Here is a 19,274-nt window from a genome sequence, read left to right as displayed (position 1 = left end):
TAACAAATACCTGATAACTGTCGGAATAACAACAATAAAATAAGAACAATAAAATCTAAATTATTTTGTGAATTGCCCCATAAAACTATCGGAAATTTTGTCAATGTTTTCGCAGATTGGTTTCACTTCATGACGGTAGAGCAGAACCGTGTTTTATTGGTTATTGTCTCCTTTCATCCGTGGAGTGTTTATAGTGTGACACCACCGCTGGACCGCTCTGAAAGAACTTGGTGTCAACACAGCGAATATAGAATTTTTGCTAGTCGCTCAAAAATAAATTTAACGAATCTAATGAATACGAAAAGCGACTCTCAGAATGACTGCCCTTCCGAACGTAGTGTGGCTTACATTTACAGTCCGCAGTACATCGAAACTTGCGATTCCCTATCTAAAGTCCCCAACAGGGTAAGACATGAATTAACACACGAGGAATTGACAATAAATAGCTGGCTAGAGATACCTTACTAACGAATCTAAAGATTTGCTTCAGCTAATGGTATCTGATGAAAAGAAGAGTGAGGTAAGGTTGCTTGCTAGGTTATGGCTAACTTAGTTGTTGCTAACCAGTAAATCCTCTTGATTTCTTTTCACAAATGATTTATTTAACTGTGAATTGATAGCTTGCTATCAAAATAGAATTCCCGGAACGAAAAAAATCCTAGCAAGCCGGCTTCTGTGTTTGCTGTCCTTTGGCTAAATTAAGTACCCAACATTAATACAATTTTGCTATCATTCTTTCTGTCCAGGCAAGTATGGTGCATTCTTTAATAGAAGCCTACGGTTTACTGAAACACATGAGGTAAGTTAAGGTCGCAGAAAGTTTCCGTTGAAATATATTTGAAACTGTTTAGTAGCGAGGTAGCTAGATATCTGGCATGTAAAATCACAAGTTACATCAGTGAGCTTACCTTTCCTTGTGTATTCTTTCACCCAAACGGGAGAAAGAATTTCACGAATTGTTTGCGAGCAGCTACTCTCCACTTAAGTCAAAAGTTTGCCCATGGCCATTCGAATCTTTGGCTTGTGAGTCAGTTAGAACGTTATTTTTATGTCTAACGTTAACCCATGTAATCGGTTTTGGGACTTGTCGATCAAGCATGCTAATTGTTACTTATTTTGGAAATGAAGTAGTGCTAGCGAGCTTGCTACTTTTGCAACAGATTGTGAAAAATAACAACACAGAGTGTAGCTTTTGGAAAAAAAAATCTGAAGCGGAAAAGTGGGAAAAAACGCCTGTTTATACAAGATCGTTGAAATCCATGATAGATTCATAACTTAACCGATATGAAGATTAGTAAATCTAAGCAAGTGTCTTGCTCTTACGGGTTTATAAAATATACCTCACCTTTTAGCTTATCATTTTCCTGTTGTGGTTTTTTTATTTTCTTTGAGCTGTTGGTAAACTCTGAGGATAATGTTATGTGTACCAGTGTGGTGAAGCCCCGGATAGCCACCATGGAGGAGATGGCGGTCTTTCACACGGACTCGTACCTTGAGCACCTAAAGAAAATCAGCGAGGACGGAGACAACGACGATCCCCAGTCTATTGACTTCGGTTTAGGTGAGTTGAAAGGGAGAGAAAAGCATGTTAGAATTCCTATGGGCCAAGTCTGTGTCACAGACTTGTCAACCATTCTTCAGTGTACATGCTCTACTGTCTAAAAGCAAATATCAAGCCACCCGTAGGCTCACAGTAAACTTCAGCTACATTTTCTCGCAGACTGCAGGGGGCGCACTTTAGCCAAAGTGCAGAATCTGTCAGTTGCCTTACAGTTGAGTTCGTGATGTTTTTCAAGCTGAGGTGGCAGCGAATGTGAAGATTAGTATGTGGGGAATGAGTTTGTGTTGGCAAACATCACCTATTGTTTTGAATATCATGCTGATAAAGACTGACACTCGAGCCTTTTGTCTTTTGTCTGAAGTGTCAACACGAGCAGCACGTTGCGCGGAGGGGAAATGAAAAGACAAAAAACACGGCGAGGAGGGACCGTAGCTGGCGGACGGAAAACGTCTACCTTTTGCCAAAATGTCTGCACTTTCTAATGACCCTGTCTCCCCCTCTCCTTTGTCTCTCCTCTCTCCAATCTCTTTCTCTTCTTCGACCACCCTCCTCCCTCACCCCTCTTCCTCCCCTCTCAGGCTACGACTGCCCCGTCGTGGAGGGTATTTTCGACTACGCCGCGGCGGTTGGCGGGGCCACCTTAACTGCCGCCCAGTGCCTCCTCGACGGGAGCTGTAAAGTGGCAATCAACTGGGCCGGGGGCTGGCACCATGCCAAGAAGTAAGAGTCAAACAGCCGAACGGGCCGCCCACTCACACCGGCTGCCATTAGGCTAAATTATGCCTCCGGATTGATTCGGGCCTATTTACAGGTTCAAGACGGGCTATTTTAAAACAGCGTCCGGAAAGGGCTGTTGACACGAAGGATTTTGCTGGAGGCTGCCACGCAGCTCCTGTTGGTGTGATGGGTAATGGAGGTAGTGCCACATGCTCACGATCACTGGTCAATCCCAGAGACTTCATGGCTTTAGTGTTGGTCTGTTACATGGTTCAGGATGGCGGCTGTTGCCACACCGTTGAAAGGTGAAGGACTCGGTTGTGCCCTTTGCATTTCAGGCCTGGTGTGCGAGGGACTCCTGCACGTGTCCCAGATTGGCAGCTGTTCCCTTCCCTGTGTCCCCTCTGCTCTCCCTGTGCTGGTGTCCCCTCTCTCTTTGTGACAAGAGCCCCTTTCACGGCCGGGAGGTCCATCCACCCCCGCGGTCAGTTGTGCTCATGAGGCTCCGCTTGTGTAAAAGCCTCCTCGGGAAGCGAGGGTCCTCGCCCTTTGACCCCCCTGAGGTTCATCTGAGTGCCCCCTTCAGCGCTCCCACTTTAACCCCCTCTCGGTCGCCCCTCGGGCCCGTCCTCCCACACCGCCGCTTCCACGGATGACCGAAACGCATGCGGTTGCACAGTGGCTGCTTTCACCCCCTCTCCGGGGCAGCCGTCCCAAAGGCCGGCTTTGTTCTGCAGCTATTTCTGTCCCGCTCAGCTTGGTGCCCTCTCCCAGGCCAGCCTACGGCGCCGACGCTCCGCAAACATTCTCTGATCGGCCCCTGATGCTTCCCTTGCTCCCGAATGATGCCAAGTAGACACATGAAATGGAAGGAAATATGATGTCGACTGCTTATGTCAGCCAGTATAATATTGCATTTTCCAGTTCAGCACCTCATCCTCTGGGAGTGGGTTATTTTGTATTGTCTGCTGTAGTAAGGTTGTTTTGTATATGTATATTTTTCTGGATGTGATTCAGCTTTTTCAGCTTGGGTTTGCTGTTCAACGCGCCTTGTAGTTATGTGCGTTTACAGTGTGATGTCCTCCCCTCTGACTCAGGGACGAGGCGTCGGGGTTCTGCTACGTCAACGACGCCGTGCTGGGAATCCTGAGGCTGAGGGAGAAGTACGAGAGGGTGCTGTATGTGGACGTCGACCTGCACCATGGCGACGGTAACCGTGCCAACCGCGAGACAGTGGTGGTGGTGATGCAGGTCAAAATGGCAACAGCTGCAGTAAAATCTCCTGACTTGCAAAGGGGGAAGGGTGGGAGGGAAAGTGATCCGATGAACTGATGAGTCAGTAAAGGACTCCTCTTGATCACAAGCATCGTTTTCCAGGGGTAGCTTGTAACGTACCTGTCATGATTTTGTATAAGTCACATACTATATGCCATAGCATAACACTGATGTTTTAACAGGCATTGCGAACGTAAGACTACATACACTAAAATGTGAAAACAATACATTGCATTGCACAGTACAACACAGATAGGGTGAAAAAACTGCAAAAGTGGAAGCCAGCCAACAGATGGGTAATGGTTATTGTTTTTGGTAACAGGTGTGGAGGACGCTTTCAGTTTCACCTCCAAAGTCATGACTGTGTCGCTGCACAAGTTCTCTCCTGGCTTCTTTCCAGGTGAGTGCAGCTCCAGCCACCCTCTGCTAATGAGTGGTTAACCACAGGGGCTACAAAGTGGGATTACTCAGAGGGTATGTATACACACTGTCCTACCAAAAGCCATGGGACACAGATAGTATAACGTTCCTTTAGTTATTATTTTTTAATTATTCCATTATGATAACATTTCTCCTTGTTCACAATTGGCTCGCCTTTGAGCTTAACGGCTCCCTCAGCACGTTGTGGAATATTGAGTATTAATTTTTGGCATAAAGCTGGTGGTATTGTGCTCCACTCCTCCTTTAAAGCATTAGTAAGCTCCGCTGCTGAGGAGGTTGTCTTAGCCTTGCTGTAATGCTTTGGGATGAAAGGGAACACAGATGTTCTGTTGGGTTGAAGTCAGGGCTCTGCACTGGCCACTGCAATGTTCCAGTGTCATTCTCTTCAAACCACATGCAGTCACACTCGTACTCACACACATTTTCCTGCAGTCAGATGGGGGTCCCATGACTTTTAGTCAGATAGTGTACGCTGTGGCCAAAAGTCAGATCAATCTGAAGTGATGCAGATTGTTCGGAAGCTATCGTGAGTAGAAATGAGGCGTTGAGTAAGCAGAGTGCCCCAGAAGTGATGATGGGAGATGAAGTCCACTGACACATTAAATGTTTCCCACAATTTCCACCCTTGGACTTCACTACCCAGGAACACCTCTGTAGATCTGTTGAATGTACCTCCCAGTCCTGGAGTTCTGACTGAGCCTGTGGTCCCTCAGGAACTGGGGACCTTTGTGATACCGGGCTTGGGAAGGGACGCTGGTACGCAGTCAACGTCCCCTTGGAGGACGGCATTGGAGATGACAGGTACTTCCAGGTGTTCACCAGGTCAGTGTCTCACCCCTAGTTTTATTACAACTCTATTTTTATAATAACGCCTGTATTATTTCATACTGTACGTCCTGTAATTCTTGCTAATGGGATGAAGTATTACTTAGTGTGCAGACCTTCAGAAACATGTCTGCTTTGTAACTGTGTAACGCCTCTGACTTTGGGTTTAGCGTCATGCAGGAAGTGCACGCGCTGTTTAACCCGGAAGCGGTCGTGATGCAGCTGGGAGCCGACACCATGGCGGGCGACCCCATGTGCTCCTTCAACATGACTCCCGTGGGCGCTGGGAAGTGCCTGCTCTACGTGCTGGGGTGGGAGCTGCCGACGCTGCTGCTCGGAGGAGGTACTTGCGTCTGTCTGAGTCCGTCTGTCTGCATGCACGTGCCAGTCTGACTGTGTGCTGTCTGTGTGCGTTTGGTTGCGTGCATCTGTCTGTATGCATATGTCTGTCTGTCTGCATCTGCCTGACTGCATACGTCTGACTGTGTGCTGTCTGTGTATATTGGATTGTCTGCGTGAGTCTGCAGTGTGTATCTCTGTCTGCATGTGTTTGTTTCTCTGTTCTTCTGTCTGTCTGCCTGTGTGTGCACGTCTGTCGGCGCACGTCTCTGCGCGAGCTCTCAGCTCTCATCTTTCCTTTCCAGCCCTTTCAAAAATGGGAGAAACTCCAGCGAGAGTTTGGCATAAACATCTCCAGCCACAATGTCTTGATAGAAAACGTCCAGGGAAAGAGAGAGAGTGAGAGAGAGAGAGATCACTAGACAAGGCCTGAATCACAGAGACCTCCTTTTTTTTGTGCCACAACCATCCCTTGTCCCGTCCAGCTTTTGGCCAGACCGTTACCGTTTCCAGAAAGGCCATCAATGTGTCATTAAATTAAAAAAAGATAACTTAGGGATTTTTATCCCCTTTTTTTTTTTTTTTATAAAAACAAGATCTCCACTCCAGGCCCCTTATCCATTGGAACAGATGAAAGCTTCTAATTAGACATGCACAAAGAGGCTTTTTTACTGACTTCACTCCCTTCTCTCTCTCCCCCCGCCCTGGCCTGTTTGCTCCCTCGCCTCCTCCCGGGGACAGGGGGCTACCACCTCGCCAACACCGCCCGGTGCTGGACATACCTGACAGCGACGGTGCTGGGCCAGATGCCTTCCTCCGAGATACCGGACCACGAGGTAAGGGTCCCTGCAGACCCCCCCAACCCCCCCCCCTCGGCGCGTTCAGTGTTCGCTGAGTCATCCGCTCTAATCAAAGACGCCCGAGCGCCTCTCAATAAATGGGTTTGTTTTCAGGTGCTCGGGCTGGGGGGGTGGGGGGTGGGACAGAACAATGCCACTCTGTCCCCACAGACCGACAGAGGGGAGTCTGTGTTTTTTTTTCCCTCTCTCCCTCACGTCTTTCTTGGACAAACCTTGTGCTCTCTATTCCAACATTTTTTTAGTTGTTTTTTTGGAAGAAGGATTGTAAATTCCCAGATAATTACCTTAGGAGAGAGAAAGGTGGGCGGTGGGAAGGGGGGGTGATACAGTCACTGGAATATCTCTCTTACCAGCCACACAAAGAGGGTCTTTTTATTGTAATTCGGGGGTTTTTTGGTGGTCAACTAAATAAAAGATGTGCTTGTTTCTCCAAGTCCAACCTTTAACCCTTGCGTGACATGTGACCTCATTAAGGCGTGCACATGAAAACAAGGCCGCTCCAGTGACCTTGGATGCTAACGTGGCTAATGAGGCTGCTATGTCTCAGAGACAAACCGGAAAGATGCAAAATTAGCACTTAATCACACAATCATCCTTCTTATGTCTTTGCATCAAATGTGCATTCATGAGTTAGAAGGTGTGAATATCCTACCAAAGTAAGTATTGCATTACCACAATAAAATTACTTGCATAATTCACACTTATGTTATTATATGTGCGGCTTACAATGCACAGTATATTTGCAAAAATGTTCCCTTTATGCTTTGAGATAGGGTGCTTTAATTAGTGCCTTAATTATTTAATTTGATCGGCTGAAGCTCAATGAGATTACAGAGATACTGTGAAGTGTATATGTATATATTTATAGAGGTTTTCCAGAAGCTAAAAGTAGTTTACAAGTTGTAATGATAAAAGATTTGTTGAAAATTATATTATTATTTCCCTGATTTTAGAAGGGGAAGGGGGGGCAGAGACATTCTAGAATCTTCTCATGACATGCTCCACACCAGCATTCTTATGACATTTTTCTTTCTGGTTAGTCACTTTTTCCACATAGCTTCGTTTTCAGAGACATTCTCTTGATAATTAGGAGCTGTGTGTGTACGCTACGGGACAGGAAAATTCATTTAACCCCCCCTACCAAAAAATTGACAAATTAAGATGGTTGCTGTCATCTTTGCGACTTTCTCTGCCTCTGTTAATTTAAACTGCTGTGTCAGTCCATTATGGTATATGTAGGAGCGTCACTCCCATTCATACCGCAGCATGACTGAAAGGCCGAGATGAAGAAATTACGTCCTTTTTGTAGCCCTCAGAGACGCTGCGAGGGAGCGGCCCTCCCGATCAAGGCAGGGTCGCAGGAACCCCAAGCAGCCAAGCTGGACATGACACAGCGAACTGTCTCTCTCTTGCTCTCTCTCTCTCTTCCCGTCGTTTCGCCAGCCAAACGGACAAAAGCTGACAATGGCAGCGTTACCCCCCACAGTGCCACAACAGTGTGTCACTGCCCCCCTCCCCAGCTTTCTGTCCCTTTTTCAAGCACTTGTGAACGGTGCTCAGACAGAGGCGACCGGGATGAGTCCTCTCTCGCCCTTGTGGCCCTCTCAGCACCCCCCCTTGCCCAGCACCCCTTTGTCCCACATGCCTGGCGATCAAAGGACAAGACCCCCCCCCCACCCCCCTGTTGAAACTACCCCCCCGCCCCCCCTTTTCAGCCACTGTTATTGTCTGTCCGTTTACGCCAAACAAAACGCAATTTAACTGTGGCGCGCCTTGGGAAGGCGAAGAGAGCCGAGCAGGCAGCCGAGGGAGAAGAGTAGCCTTTAGCGGTGCTGCTAGGGGGGAGAGAAGGGGGGATGAACAAAAAGGACTTTGTACCTGACGGCCGGTTCCCGCCCGCTCCCCCAGCTGCTGCCTCTGGGCTCTCAGAGTGCTGTCAGCCCAGGACAGAGGCAGCCCTCGGAACAATGGAGCCAGAGACAGGGGCGCACAAGGGGCCCTTTGAGCCCCTCGGAGTGGGACAGTCTCGGAGAAAGAGAGGCTGCTGTCTTATCGCAGGAGATGGGGCGTCGGCAGACCCGTCCGGCTGCCCCCCTTCCACCCCCACATGTCCACGCTGAAGGCTGGCCAGCGCTTCAGGAGATGTCTTTTAAAATGTGGAGCGTGCTGAAGATATTTCTCTGGCGCGGTCGCCGTGATCACAGAAGGCACGGCGCTTGGGTTCCCACAGTGGCGGTGACCCGCTATGCCAGCTGTGGGTACCCAGAGCAGCCTATGTTTATTTACCTGGCCCCTAAGCGCGCGTGAGTCAGCTCGCAAAGTTCTACCCCGTGCGAAAAGATTTAATGCCTCCCAGGAAAGACATGCTGAAACCATTGAAGGGGAATGCGGGCGCAAGTCAAGCACTGTCAGATTCTGGTATGAGGAGCCCTGCTTCCCTCTGTTTGATACTGGCTTAAACCAGTGACGTCCCACGAATTCCACTTTCCCAGACGGTTTGAGGCTCCGCCACAGAGGGAACCTGGCACCACTTCAGAGTTCCGTGATTGGCGATCAGTGCATGGGTCAAAGGTTAAAACAACAGCACACGGGCAGGGTGACGTCTTCCACTGTTTTACAGATGCATAAGGGCGCTCTCTGTGTATGCCCCCCTACAGACCAATGGATGCCCCCCCACCACACACACACACACACCCCCTGTGGAGTTCTAGTCCATAGGTCCGCTTTCCGAGTCGCCAGCCATTCAGCCTCTGTGTATCCGTTCCCCGTTCTGAAACATGTTTTCGCTGGTTTCCGCTGAGTGATTCCCAGCACAGCCCTGGTGAGAAAACAAGCGCAAAACTCCAGCTTCCCTCCCACCTTTATTCTCCTTCTCAAAAACTGAGGCACTGAAGTCCTGTAGAGGGCCGGGAGGGGAGGGGGGGGGTGTGAAAGAGAGAGAATCGGCATCATTTCCCCCCATTGTGTGAGCGCTGTCGGGCCTCCCCCCTGGAAGAGGAGCCTGCGGCGGCAGTGAAAACAGAACGAGCCGTGAGGAGCTGGCCACAATGGCGGCCGCGGCCCCCCTCAGGACGCACTGTCAGTCCGGGCGGACAGCTGTGTCCGCGCGACTCCAAACCGCTCCTAATAAGATTATGCAGAGCCTCATCTTCCTGCGCAAAGAGCTCAGGGTGCAGGCCGGGGCCTCCCTGAATAAAAAGCCAGCGTCTCTCACATGGAGAAAGCACCAGACGGTTCTTTATGGCTGAAGTCATTCCACTTTAACGGCCTTAAGAGCCGTCGAGTAGATGCAGGTGTGACAGCAGGCCTAGCTCAATCAAAACTGTGAGACTGTGTCTTTAACACTGAGTTATGGCGCTGGTGTTGGCACCAGCGGCCTGCTGAGGATTAGGAAAGCTTCTGTAGGTGGAAGGCTTGTCGCTTGTAATGAGCGGGTGTAAGTTTAGATCACAGCGCGTCTCTTGTTTAAGGTGACGTGGGCCACTGGTTATTTTTTGCCTCCTTCCAAAGCCTCGCCTCACGCCTTCTTGCGTGGCCAGTCTTGGCCGATAGGGTTCCTCGCTCCAAGGTTAGCGTCGCTATTTTCGAAGTCCACCGGGCTGGCGGCATTTCGGTCGGAGGAACGCATGTTTCTGGAATCCTCCGATTGTTCCAGCAGATAGGGGTTTTCCCGCGGTCAGGCCGGGTGGAGCCGGGAGAGGAAGCCAGGCGGACGGGCTGCACTGCGCCGCATTGTTCGAGGGCTCGGACCCTGGCGCACTCACGCTCTTGCACTCCTCTCCAAAGGCACCCATGGATGAGGTCTTGCACCCACTCGAGGCTCGTCCACTCCCCATTGAAAGAGATGGTGTCTCTGCAGAGGCATGGATTTGAAAATGGCATCAATGTATCTAGAGACACCTGAGTTATGCACTAAGTCATGCCGAGGTGTACCATCTGCTTTTTGGCCATGAACACCTTAGTGCACACTTTAATACAGGATCTGTTCTACCCCAGACCCCAGCAATAAGGAAGAATATGTTTACTAGTTTTGTGTTTACTTGTGCATTTTTTTAGCCATTTTTATTATTTGCACCTGTAAGTTCCAGTTTTCCTGCATCTCGATCTCACACTAAAATTGGTTCTGATGGCCATAATTTCCCTCCTGAACCGAAAAAGCACCAGAGGCACCTTGGCAGGAAAAGTCTTTTGTCCACTGGCCCCTTCTGATTGGCGGGTGGGGCCCGGGTTATTGAGCTAATCAAATTCTTGATGTTTAGGAAAACTCCGTCTCCTTGAATAACGGTTTGGCCGGCACGCAGGAGCGAGGAAGGACACTGTGTTCAGAGGGGGGGTTCGGGATTGCTCCCCCCCAACGGGCCTGTTGCCATGAGTTTCCAGATTGGTCACTGAGAAATATCCGGCCCCCTGACACTTCCTACCCTGACTAGGGTGTGTCCCCCTCTGCCGGCCGGGGATGTGGCAGACACCCAAAAGGCCTAGGCTGAATAAATAACGGAAATGACAGGGTTTGGGTTAGTGGGGGGGTCAGCGGTCACGTTATAAGGACAGATGAGATGAGCGGTCACCAATGAAACAAAACATGGTGCCTGAACAATGGGATTTCCAATTTATCGCCTCTTGTTGCTCTCGCAAAAGATTCCTGTTTAGTTTCGATTTTTATCTGAAATGGATATCGAGCCATTCAATTTATTTACATAAAAAACTGTTTTTCGAGGTATTTTTAGAGGCATACGGAGCTACAAATGTGTAGATCCCTACGAAAAAATAATCACTCAACTCCCTTTCCATTTTGGCAGTTGCTATACTCTCGCAAAACAAACATTTAAGGAAAAACGAATGGGCCTGTTGCACAAAAAAATATAAGAGGCGATACACAACGTATCAGTTGAATGTAGTTGTTTGTTTGGATTGAAGCCTGATACGAGCTGTGTGGTAGAGTCAGACAGCTGCTCCCTACTCCCCCCCCCCCCAAAGTTTCAAGCTGGTCATGATCTGGTCCAAGCCAAACAGTCAGAAATCAGCAGTCCTCTCCGTGCCTCAGTTTGACTTGCTGAGGAAACCAGAGTTCATGGGAAAACTGGACAGTGGATCTTCACTGCTGGCTTGATTGTGCACTTCGCGAACATTTAGCTGGCATGTAGAGCGGTCTCGTACGTCCAGATACCCAAGGACCAGAGTTAGGGCAGGCCAAAGGAGCGATAATCAAGAACAGTGCAAAGCAAAGAATAGATTAAGGATTCTGCAACAGACTTGCAGTAACACCACCATTTTGCTGGGAAAAAATACCATCAATGTGGTGGAGTAGACTGTGCTGTTTAAAGTGGAAAGTGGAAAAATCTATCACCTCACTTTTTTGTCACTTTCCTAATGACTTATTTTGGCAGACATGTGAATAGGTACAACATTTTCTTCAGTTAGCTAGCTAAGCTAATTCCCTGCCAATTTAGCATGTTTACAGTAGAGATGCAAAATGTATGTGATGTAAGTTAGGGCCGCGTGATTACCACTTAGAAAATAAACAGCATTTTTATTTAATTTCATTCACAGTAGGAGACAATGTATCGCACAAATGTTTTTTGTTTTTCTCTCCCCACAAGCATCTTCATAACCAATTTCTTAAAGTGACCATCTAAAAAAAGCGGTTGACATTTTATGCTGTGTAGAAAAGTTAAAAATAAACCTTTCTCTTGCATCGTTGTGTTATATCTTTTTTATTAACATGTTAAAATATGTTTCTTTAACAAGGAATTTCTGTATGTGTTTATTTCTCCTTGCAATTTTGTTTTGGTCAGTTTTGTCAGTTTCTGGCCTGGGAGTTTTTAACATTGCACCCTCGTACTTTAATGTGAATTCCAAGTTCTTCCCTGTTTGTTGTTGTTTAGTTCTTCACAGAGTATGGACCGGACTACTCTCTGGAGATTAGCCCGAGCTGTCGGCCTGACCGCAATGAGACACAGCATCTGGACCGAGTCATCAGCACCATCAAAGGTAACCCGTAGGAACAACCGTATCCATCACTACAGATAGGATGTGGTCATACTTTAACATAACAGAGATTCATTTGACAAATGTTTTAATCTGAATTGGCACCAAAACCTGAAGGTGGAGTAAAGTGTGTCTCAGTTTGTGTAGTGCTTGTTCATAGCATTACACTTTGGTTGAGAACTGATGTGGTAGTTATTCACTGCTTGATCTGAGAATTATGGTAATTGGGATGATAAAGGGATTTGTTAAGATAGTATCTGATGGGACTGGGGATAGCCATGAGGCCTGGACAGTCACGAGGGGGGTAGGGGTGTGGACAGATTTGGGCCCATATGGCCAAAAAGCAAGTGTAGCTAAGGATGTTCCTAAGACCCCAGGGAGGGTGCTCTCTGTTCCCCTCAACCCACCCCCTTCCAGACCTCTTCCCGAGGGATCATTTAGACCAACTGCCATTCTCAACTGGACGCCAGGACTTCAGGGAAGTATCCGTTTCTGAGGGGTCTGGCAGAGGGGGAATAAATACTCGGGGCTGCGACCGCAGCCGCTGTGAGAGAGAGGAGGGGGGAGACTGTGGAGCTCCACATTAGACCGCGGCCTGGCGGCGCGTCTCACCCGCGTCTCACCCTCCGACCCGCGCTTCACTCCCAGCTCCGCTCGGGGAGGAATGCGCACCGCAAGTCTCCGGTCTCCCCAGTGAAGGCGGGAAGCTTGCCCCCAGGATGGCTCTGACCTCCAGGAAACAACATGAGGAGGAGGCGAGGTGGGGGGGGGTTCGATGGAGAATTGCGGGGGTAACAAGTGGAAAACGAAACCCTTGAAAGAAATTGAAAGCAACCGGGAACATATGCCGGCGGTCGGTGTCACATCTGCTCCAGCGCAAGTTCAGAGACGCCTTGTTTTGAAATTGAATTTATTTATATAGTTGTGTGTGTGCGTGTGTGTGTGCGCGCGCGATGTCTCTTTTCTTCTCGTTCGCCCCTGAGGCTGTGCGGTTCCCGAACTTAACCCTGTCGTGTCTGTTTAGTGTTCTTTCTCTCTCTCTCTCCGGCTGTTGCGGGTGAATGGCGGCCTTTGATGAGAACAGAGAACAGCTCGCAAGGGTGAGGGCAAGTTCACTGCCGGCCCAGCAGCGGGAGGGTCTGTGGGGGGTGGGCATCTGGTTGTAGTGGTGGTTTCAGGCATGACAAAGCGGTTATGCCAGCCGTCAAGGGGCGCAAAAAGCCAATTGTGGTACTGATCGTGTTTGTCGCTTGCCCCCACCGTGTCGTCTATGGCCACAGCCACGTTGTCACCGGCTGGCAGCATGTTCAGAGCCCCTTTAGGAAACCTGGGTCCACCCTTGCCGTTTCCTCGTGTCCGAGAGGGAGAGTGACTTGGTGGCCCGTGCGGTTCGGCGCTCCTCTCATTACAGAGGGCATCTTGTTTATTTTCAGTTCCCGTGCGGGGTGTGTGCGCTCGCTGGCAGCAGCTGAGCCGGGGACTAATTAAAAGGGATTACCATATACCATAACCGTCAGCGCCCGCTCTGGGGCCTCCTCCAGAGGCCTACGAGGGGGAGGGCCAAAAAGCACATGGCAGCCCAGCCCACTTGAAGCGGTTTAAGAAGCCGCCGCGCCAGGATTTGGCAGAGGCCGGGCAGAGGGGAACTCCGCGCAGCTGTGCGGCCCGTGCCCTCCGGCGACTCGCTCGAGGAGCGCGGGAGCCAGCTGCCCCGCGTGCCAGCTCCCTCGATCCGGGGGAAACCGCTGCGAAAATCCCGCACACGTTTCTCCCCAATTCTGAACCGCAGTCCCAGGGTAGCAGCGTGCCACATGGCGCGGCAAGTCGCTTGAAGAAATAACTAATCGGGTTGTTGACAGGCAGCGATACGTGCCCTGGGGTGAAGCAAATTGAAATTAGATTGTGTTTGTTTTGTGAATGAATCTGGAGTAGAAGCATCAATTTTTGATTGATGGAGGCAGCGGTGCTACATGCTATCTCACGAACAGGGTATCTCTTACGAACACATTGCTTATCTGTACGACACAAAAAAATCACACATTAAATAGCTGCAATAAAATGTCCTTTCTGATTTTGGAAGGATTTCAATGTCTGTAAAAGTCACTCACCGTGCCAGGCAGCCGCAAATCAAGGGCTGAAATTAATTAAGCGGCGTTTTAATTATGATTCTACAGCGGCAGTAACCAACTTTTTTTAGTTTCGCGTTTTATTTGTGTCATGTGCTGCGTTTTACGAGTCGCGGAAAGTGTCATTTCCCAAAGTATAGATAAACCGTGAGATTAGAGAACATCGTCAACCAGATGAAGCGATTGGGGAAACGACCGCCTGTGCGCGCTTGACAGCTTGCTCGTTAAAAAGTCCTCACGAGGGTTCCGCGGAGTCGCCCGATGGCGCACCCAAGAATATCACAATATTTAGCCAGAAGAGGCTGTGACTGATTAGCACAGGTAATAAATGCTGGGCCCCGCGGTTGTTCTGCTTTACCGGAATTTCGCAGCACATCTGGGGAACATTTACGAGACTGCGAGCTCGATAAAAAAAAGAGAGAATGAAAAAAGGACATTAAAAACCACACATGGACGCTTTTGCTGACCCTGATTAGTATACGCTCGAGCAATTTAAATCCTCCTTGGCTCCTTGTGCCTTTAAACATATGCAGCAGGCTTGCTATAATGAAGGGTTTATACAGAACACGCTATAATCCAAACAAACAGGAAATAATAATGAAGCAAAATGGTTCAAATGTTTGGCGACAGTGTCCATCCTGAAGACATATTCAGAAAGTAATGTTTTAGATATACAAAAAAGAGATTATACTACACCATTTTAGACATTCATACACACCATGTATCAGTGTTTAACAAAGCAAAGATCAGGATCATTGCTTGTATAAAGTAAATTATTCATTGTAGTGAGTAAAACCTACTGTTATGACAGCTTTAATGTACGGCTTGGGTCAGAGCTGAATTGATGTGTAGGATTCTTGTGCCAAGACAAGCAACCATGCGCATGTTCGTGTGTCAGTAGATGTGTGTAGATGAGATGTGTTATTGTTTAAGCTTGAAAGGATTCCCGTAATGCATTCTGACGGATGTGATGTTCAAAGCACGTTCAGTTACGAAAGAATATTACCAGTGTGCTCTTATCTTTCTTTTCTTGACTTGATCTAAACGATCGGGAGAGAATTCATGCAACGATCTTATGGCTGTTAATCTTCAGTGTTTTGCATGTGATCAGATATGTAATATCCATTTACATGTCCGCGGTTTCCCAAAGGAAATCTGTCACCCTGACATGCTTTGCATCTTTACAAAGCACTGCCTCCATTACTATCAATAGTGTAAATGCAAAGTCACATAGGAGACATAACAACTAACGTAAAATGTTTTAGTTCCTGTTACATGTTTAAAGAGTCACAGTCCTGTTTTTTCAGTATTTTCTGGGTCAGTCCCAAAGTTTTAAATAGCTGTGCTTAGCTGTCTCATGTGTTCATAGCCATTTTCTCTGAATATATGTACAACATAATAAGAACATGAAACAGACGTGTTTGCTGTAGGTTAGCCCCCAGCATCCACACTGCATCAATCATGTGACCTACAATAACAACAACACTTAAGTTTAATGCTAGAGCACTGATTAGGGGATGACTGGTACTTAAGAAAATAAAAAAGTAGCCTTTCAAACAAAAGCACTTCAAATCAGAAAGGAAAGCTTTCTTTTACAGATGCTTTGCACAGAAATGTGTGTGTATGATTAATTTTTTTACCCCGTTTTTCTCCTCTGCCCCCTCTCTCCCCCTCTCTTGTTGTTTACAGGGAATCTGAAGAATGTAGTTTAAGAGCAGGCTCCGGCTCACATTTCCAAATCAGGGCAGCCGAGCTAATGAAGACAGTATGTGGAAGCAATCGCCAGAGGGGAGCTTTGGAAAACATTACTTGAATGTTTCCAGGGAACTTTTTTAATGGGTAAACTAGTGCGCTGATGCTGTCCAACAAGTTTTTTTCTTTTTTTAGGGTGGGTTGGGTTTTTTTTTTAAATTAGAGGTCCATTTGATACTGTTATTTTACTGAAACACATACACATAGAATACAGAATATGTTTTGGCCATGTGTTTTACGATAAGCATATTCTGTAACACTTAAAAGATGCATATGGATTCATTCCCTTTGCTTATTTCTTGTATATGCAAGGTGTTGCTGGTCAGTGGGCTCTTGCCTGTGCTTCAGAGGGAGCCCTGAGCATTGTGTCTTCACAGCTGAATTGTGATTGGACAGCAGGTCAGGAGTTTGAATTAGGCGGCCACCCTTCACAGCCTTATCAGTGAGGCTCTTGACATCCCCAGGACAAGTGCTCACCCTGCAGAAACTCCCCACCCAAACCCTGGGCCCAGAATCGCAGTAAGGACCAGCTGTGAGACACTGAAGGCAAACTCTGGACAGTTCATAGGAAAGACCAAGCAGCCAGAAAAGCTCTGCAAGGTATACTAGAGTATCGGCTGTACAGTAAAGACGAGCTGGTCCTCCAGTGAAATCCGGGGCAGGGTACAGGTCCAGACTCTTGTCTGGGGTTCAACAGGAAGTTCAGTGTCGCATGCTATTGGGAAGGGATCCGTCTGTTTTTCTTCCACAGATCAAACCATCAAAAAAAGAAAAAAAACTGAATGACCAGTTCCAATTATTTCAGCATGTTCTTTTAAACAGAAGCATATTAATGTGGTAACGGTGGTTTTTGGTTTCACAAAAGCTCTGAAATGACATTGATGTTTTTTTTATTATTATTGTTGTTAACTATTTTATCTGCGCTCACTGTACATATTTCCTCTTAAAAATTAATCTTAATTTTTTAAAAAAATAAAACCAACTAGGGGATTTGAAATAAAATACTCAAATGTGAAGACTCAGTTTGTCTTGATTTTTTTTCCTCTGCGTGATCACTTTTGATGTTCGGGGGGGCCGTTTCTGTGACTAAGCTGCAAGTGCAATTCATTAGTCATTTATTAGTTTTGAAAGATTGAACAGAAAATGTAAATCTCGTAAATGGGTTTGTGATACGGAGAGAAGACCATAAACCTCTTTAAGCGAGACATGAGGGGCATATTAGGCTTTCCCTGGACGTCCCAATTACAGCGCTTTGATGCCGGGAGACCAAAACAACTTGCAACAGCATGACGTCCCTATTTTCAGATTGTTTTAACAGGGGTAGAGGTGGCGAGGCACGACTGGGAGCGCGGAAGATAGCCAACGAATAGAAAGGGGAAATAAAACCTTCATTTGAATACAAATCAGAATGATAATGGGGGAAAATCAGTGAAAGCGATATTCCCTGATTAAAAAATTCAAAAGATGTCATTTTTCACCTTTCACCATTTGCCAAAGACGCACATATGATTTCCACTGAACACGAAATTTTTTACCATGTTGCACGTCAAACATTCCCTACATTCTCATTGTTTTTTCTGAAGCTACCTGCGCACAGAGAATCCGGGCACACCTGCTCGGAACGTTGCGTCTTTGTGATGACTTCCTAACGAATTTCATGCAAAACAACCTGGTTTCCCCCTTTGAGTGTGAGCGTTGTTTGAATGTTTTATTCCTGGGCCATTTTTCATACAATGGACATATTGTAACAACGATTCATTTAAATACTATTCATTTAAATAACTTTAATGTTTATTTTATGCCATAGCGCTGTCACCCGCACACATGTATGCGCCTTTGTGTATTTGCACTGTGTATTTACTTATTGTTTACTTATTGTTGCTTGACAGGTATTTTTTAATTTATCATTTATCGTGTTATCATTTATCATTTATCCTACAAGGCTTTGTATTACATAAGGGTTGGGCTGAAAACCGTTTCTGCAATTTGCATAGCTTTTCCCAGAAGAGGGAAAAGGTCCCACGAGCGGCACTTCTTTCCATCAGTGGCAATTGTCTGAGCTACATCTGACCTGTCCGCCTGAATGACTTGAGCTTTGTGCAAAACAAGACAGATGCGGCCTTTCGCCAGTTAAAAAAAAAGACGCGTGTCACTCCCAGTATGTCTGGTTGCTCAGTGTTAATTGTCTTCATCACATCCGATATGATGAATTATTCAAAGCAGGAGGTAAACGGGTCTGAGCTGATCGAAACTGAAGTGGAAACCGGCATTTGGAGGTGCTGCCATTAATAATGGCGCTTTATTTCATGACGTTTCAATATATAGCCAAGTCATCATATATAAAAAGGAAAGCACGGTTAAATGTTCCTAACGCGCGTGTCGACTGTTGTAAACTCAGCCTTAAATGCTACATCCTGAAAAGGTTATATATAAGGTCTTGTATTTTGGATGCATATTTTGGACACATTTTGATTGCATATTTTCTCTCGTCATATTTTCGTTCATAAGTTTGACATGTCCATACGAGCTGTTGCACGAATGCACAGGCACACTATAGCCTATCCTTGCGTTGGCGAAATTAAGTGAACCACGCAGCTTTTCGTGTCTTCCGTGTTTTTTGTTGGCGGAGAAGTGTTTTCACATATGCGTCGTAGTAATTTGTGTCAAGTGGGTAGAAGTGCGTTTGTGTCGTTAAGCTTTCATGAATGATAATAATTGAACACAGAACTAAAGGGCCGGTGATTGGGGTACCCTTTTGTAAATAGTGAACATCTGCCCACTCAGCTCACTTTCACAACGGCTACACAGAAAGTGCGGAGAAAACGCGGGCTAAATTTAGTTGCATCCGCACAGGCGCCTGGCCCGTGTTTATTGCACTTCCCACATGTGAGACTGTCCTCAGCATATGTGCGCAGTGAAATTCCATAAGCGGTAACGAAGCTCGAGTAACAATGGCTATAATTTATCATGCTGAAATCAGAAGCGTAAACACTGAATAGACTGCTCACGATAAAAGTGCCCCTAAAGCTAAATAGAAAATTGGTTAATTACATAATTAATTACGCTGATTTGCTTTTCGGTTTTTTGCTTATTGCGAAATCTGACTTTGGGAATGAGATTGCCTATCCATGTATCAAGCAGTAATAAAAATCATTGTCCAAATGTCTACTAAAATCGTTACCATTTATGTTTCTGTCCCAATCAAGGGCCGAATTGCAAGATCGGTATCACCACTCATCTGTCCTCTCTGAGCAGACAAGTGCACCAGTCCATTTTTTGACGGAATCCACTCCGCATTGCTGCGGCTACCGTACACAAACGCACTTCGGTCGAGAGCAGAGTGTGTGTATATAGGCTTATCCTTTTGATTAGGCAACGATTCATTGTGGG

The 19,274-nt window shown here is 46.9% G+C and overlaps 1 protein-coding gene across 2 annotated transcripts; it reads left to right on the top strand.

The window, feature by feature from the left end:
* The first annotated feature begins 205 nt into the window (after positions 1–205).
* On the top strand, positions 206–16,073 carry hdac8 (histone deacetylase 8). 2 transcript variants are annotated; one of them, XM_036547752.1, is made up of 11 exons: positions 206–405; positions 747–799; positions 1,431–1,561; positions 2,140–2,281; positions 3,376–3,488; positions 3,876–3,953; positions 4,708–4,816; positions 4,990–5,162; positions 5,900–5,994; positions 11,904–12,009; positions 15,822–16,073. In XM_036547752.1, the coding sequence occupies exons 1-11, from the start codon at positions 292–294 to the stop codon at positions 15,842–15,844; spliced, it is 1,137 nt and encodes a 378-aa protein (XP_036403645.1). In that variant the 5' UTR covers positions 206–291; the 3' UTR covers positions 15,845–16,073. The 2 variants fall into 2 exon arrangements, with proteins under 2 accessions (XP_036403645.1, XP_036403646.1); XM_036547753.1 differs by lacking the exon at positions 206–405 and adding an exon at positions 460–520.
* The last annotated feature ends 3,201 nt before the right edge of the window (positions 16,074–19,274 follow it).

Source organism: Megalops cyprinoides, chromosome 16, assembly GCF_013368585.1.
Source record: "Megalops cyprinoides isolate fMegCyp1 chromosome 16, fMegCyp1.pri, whole genome shotgun sequence".
Taxonomy (NCBI): Eukaryota; Metazoa; Chordata; class Actinopteri; order Elopiformes; family Megalopidae; genus Megalops; species Megalops cyprinoides.
Note: the sequence above shows the minus strand (reverse complement) of the source record. Positions and strands in the feature narration are given on the sequence as shown.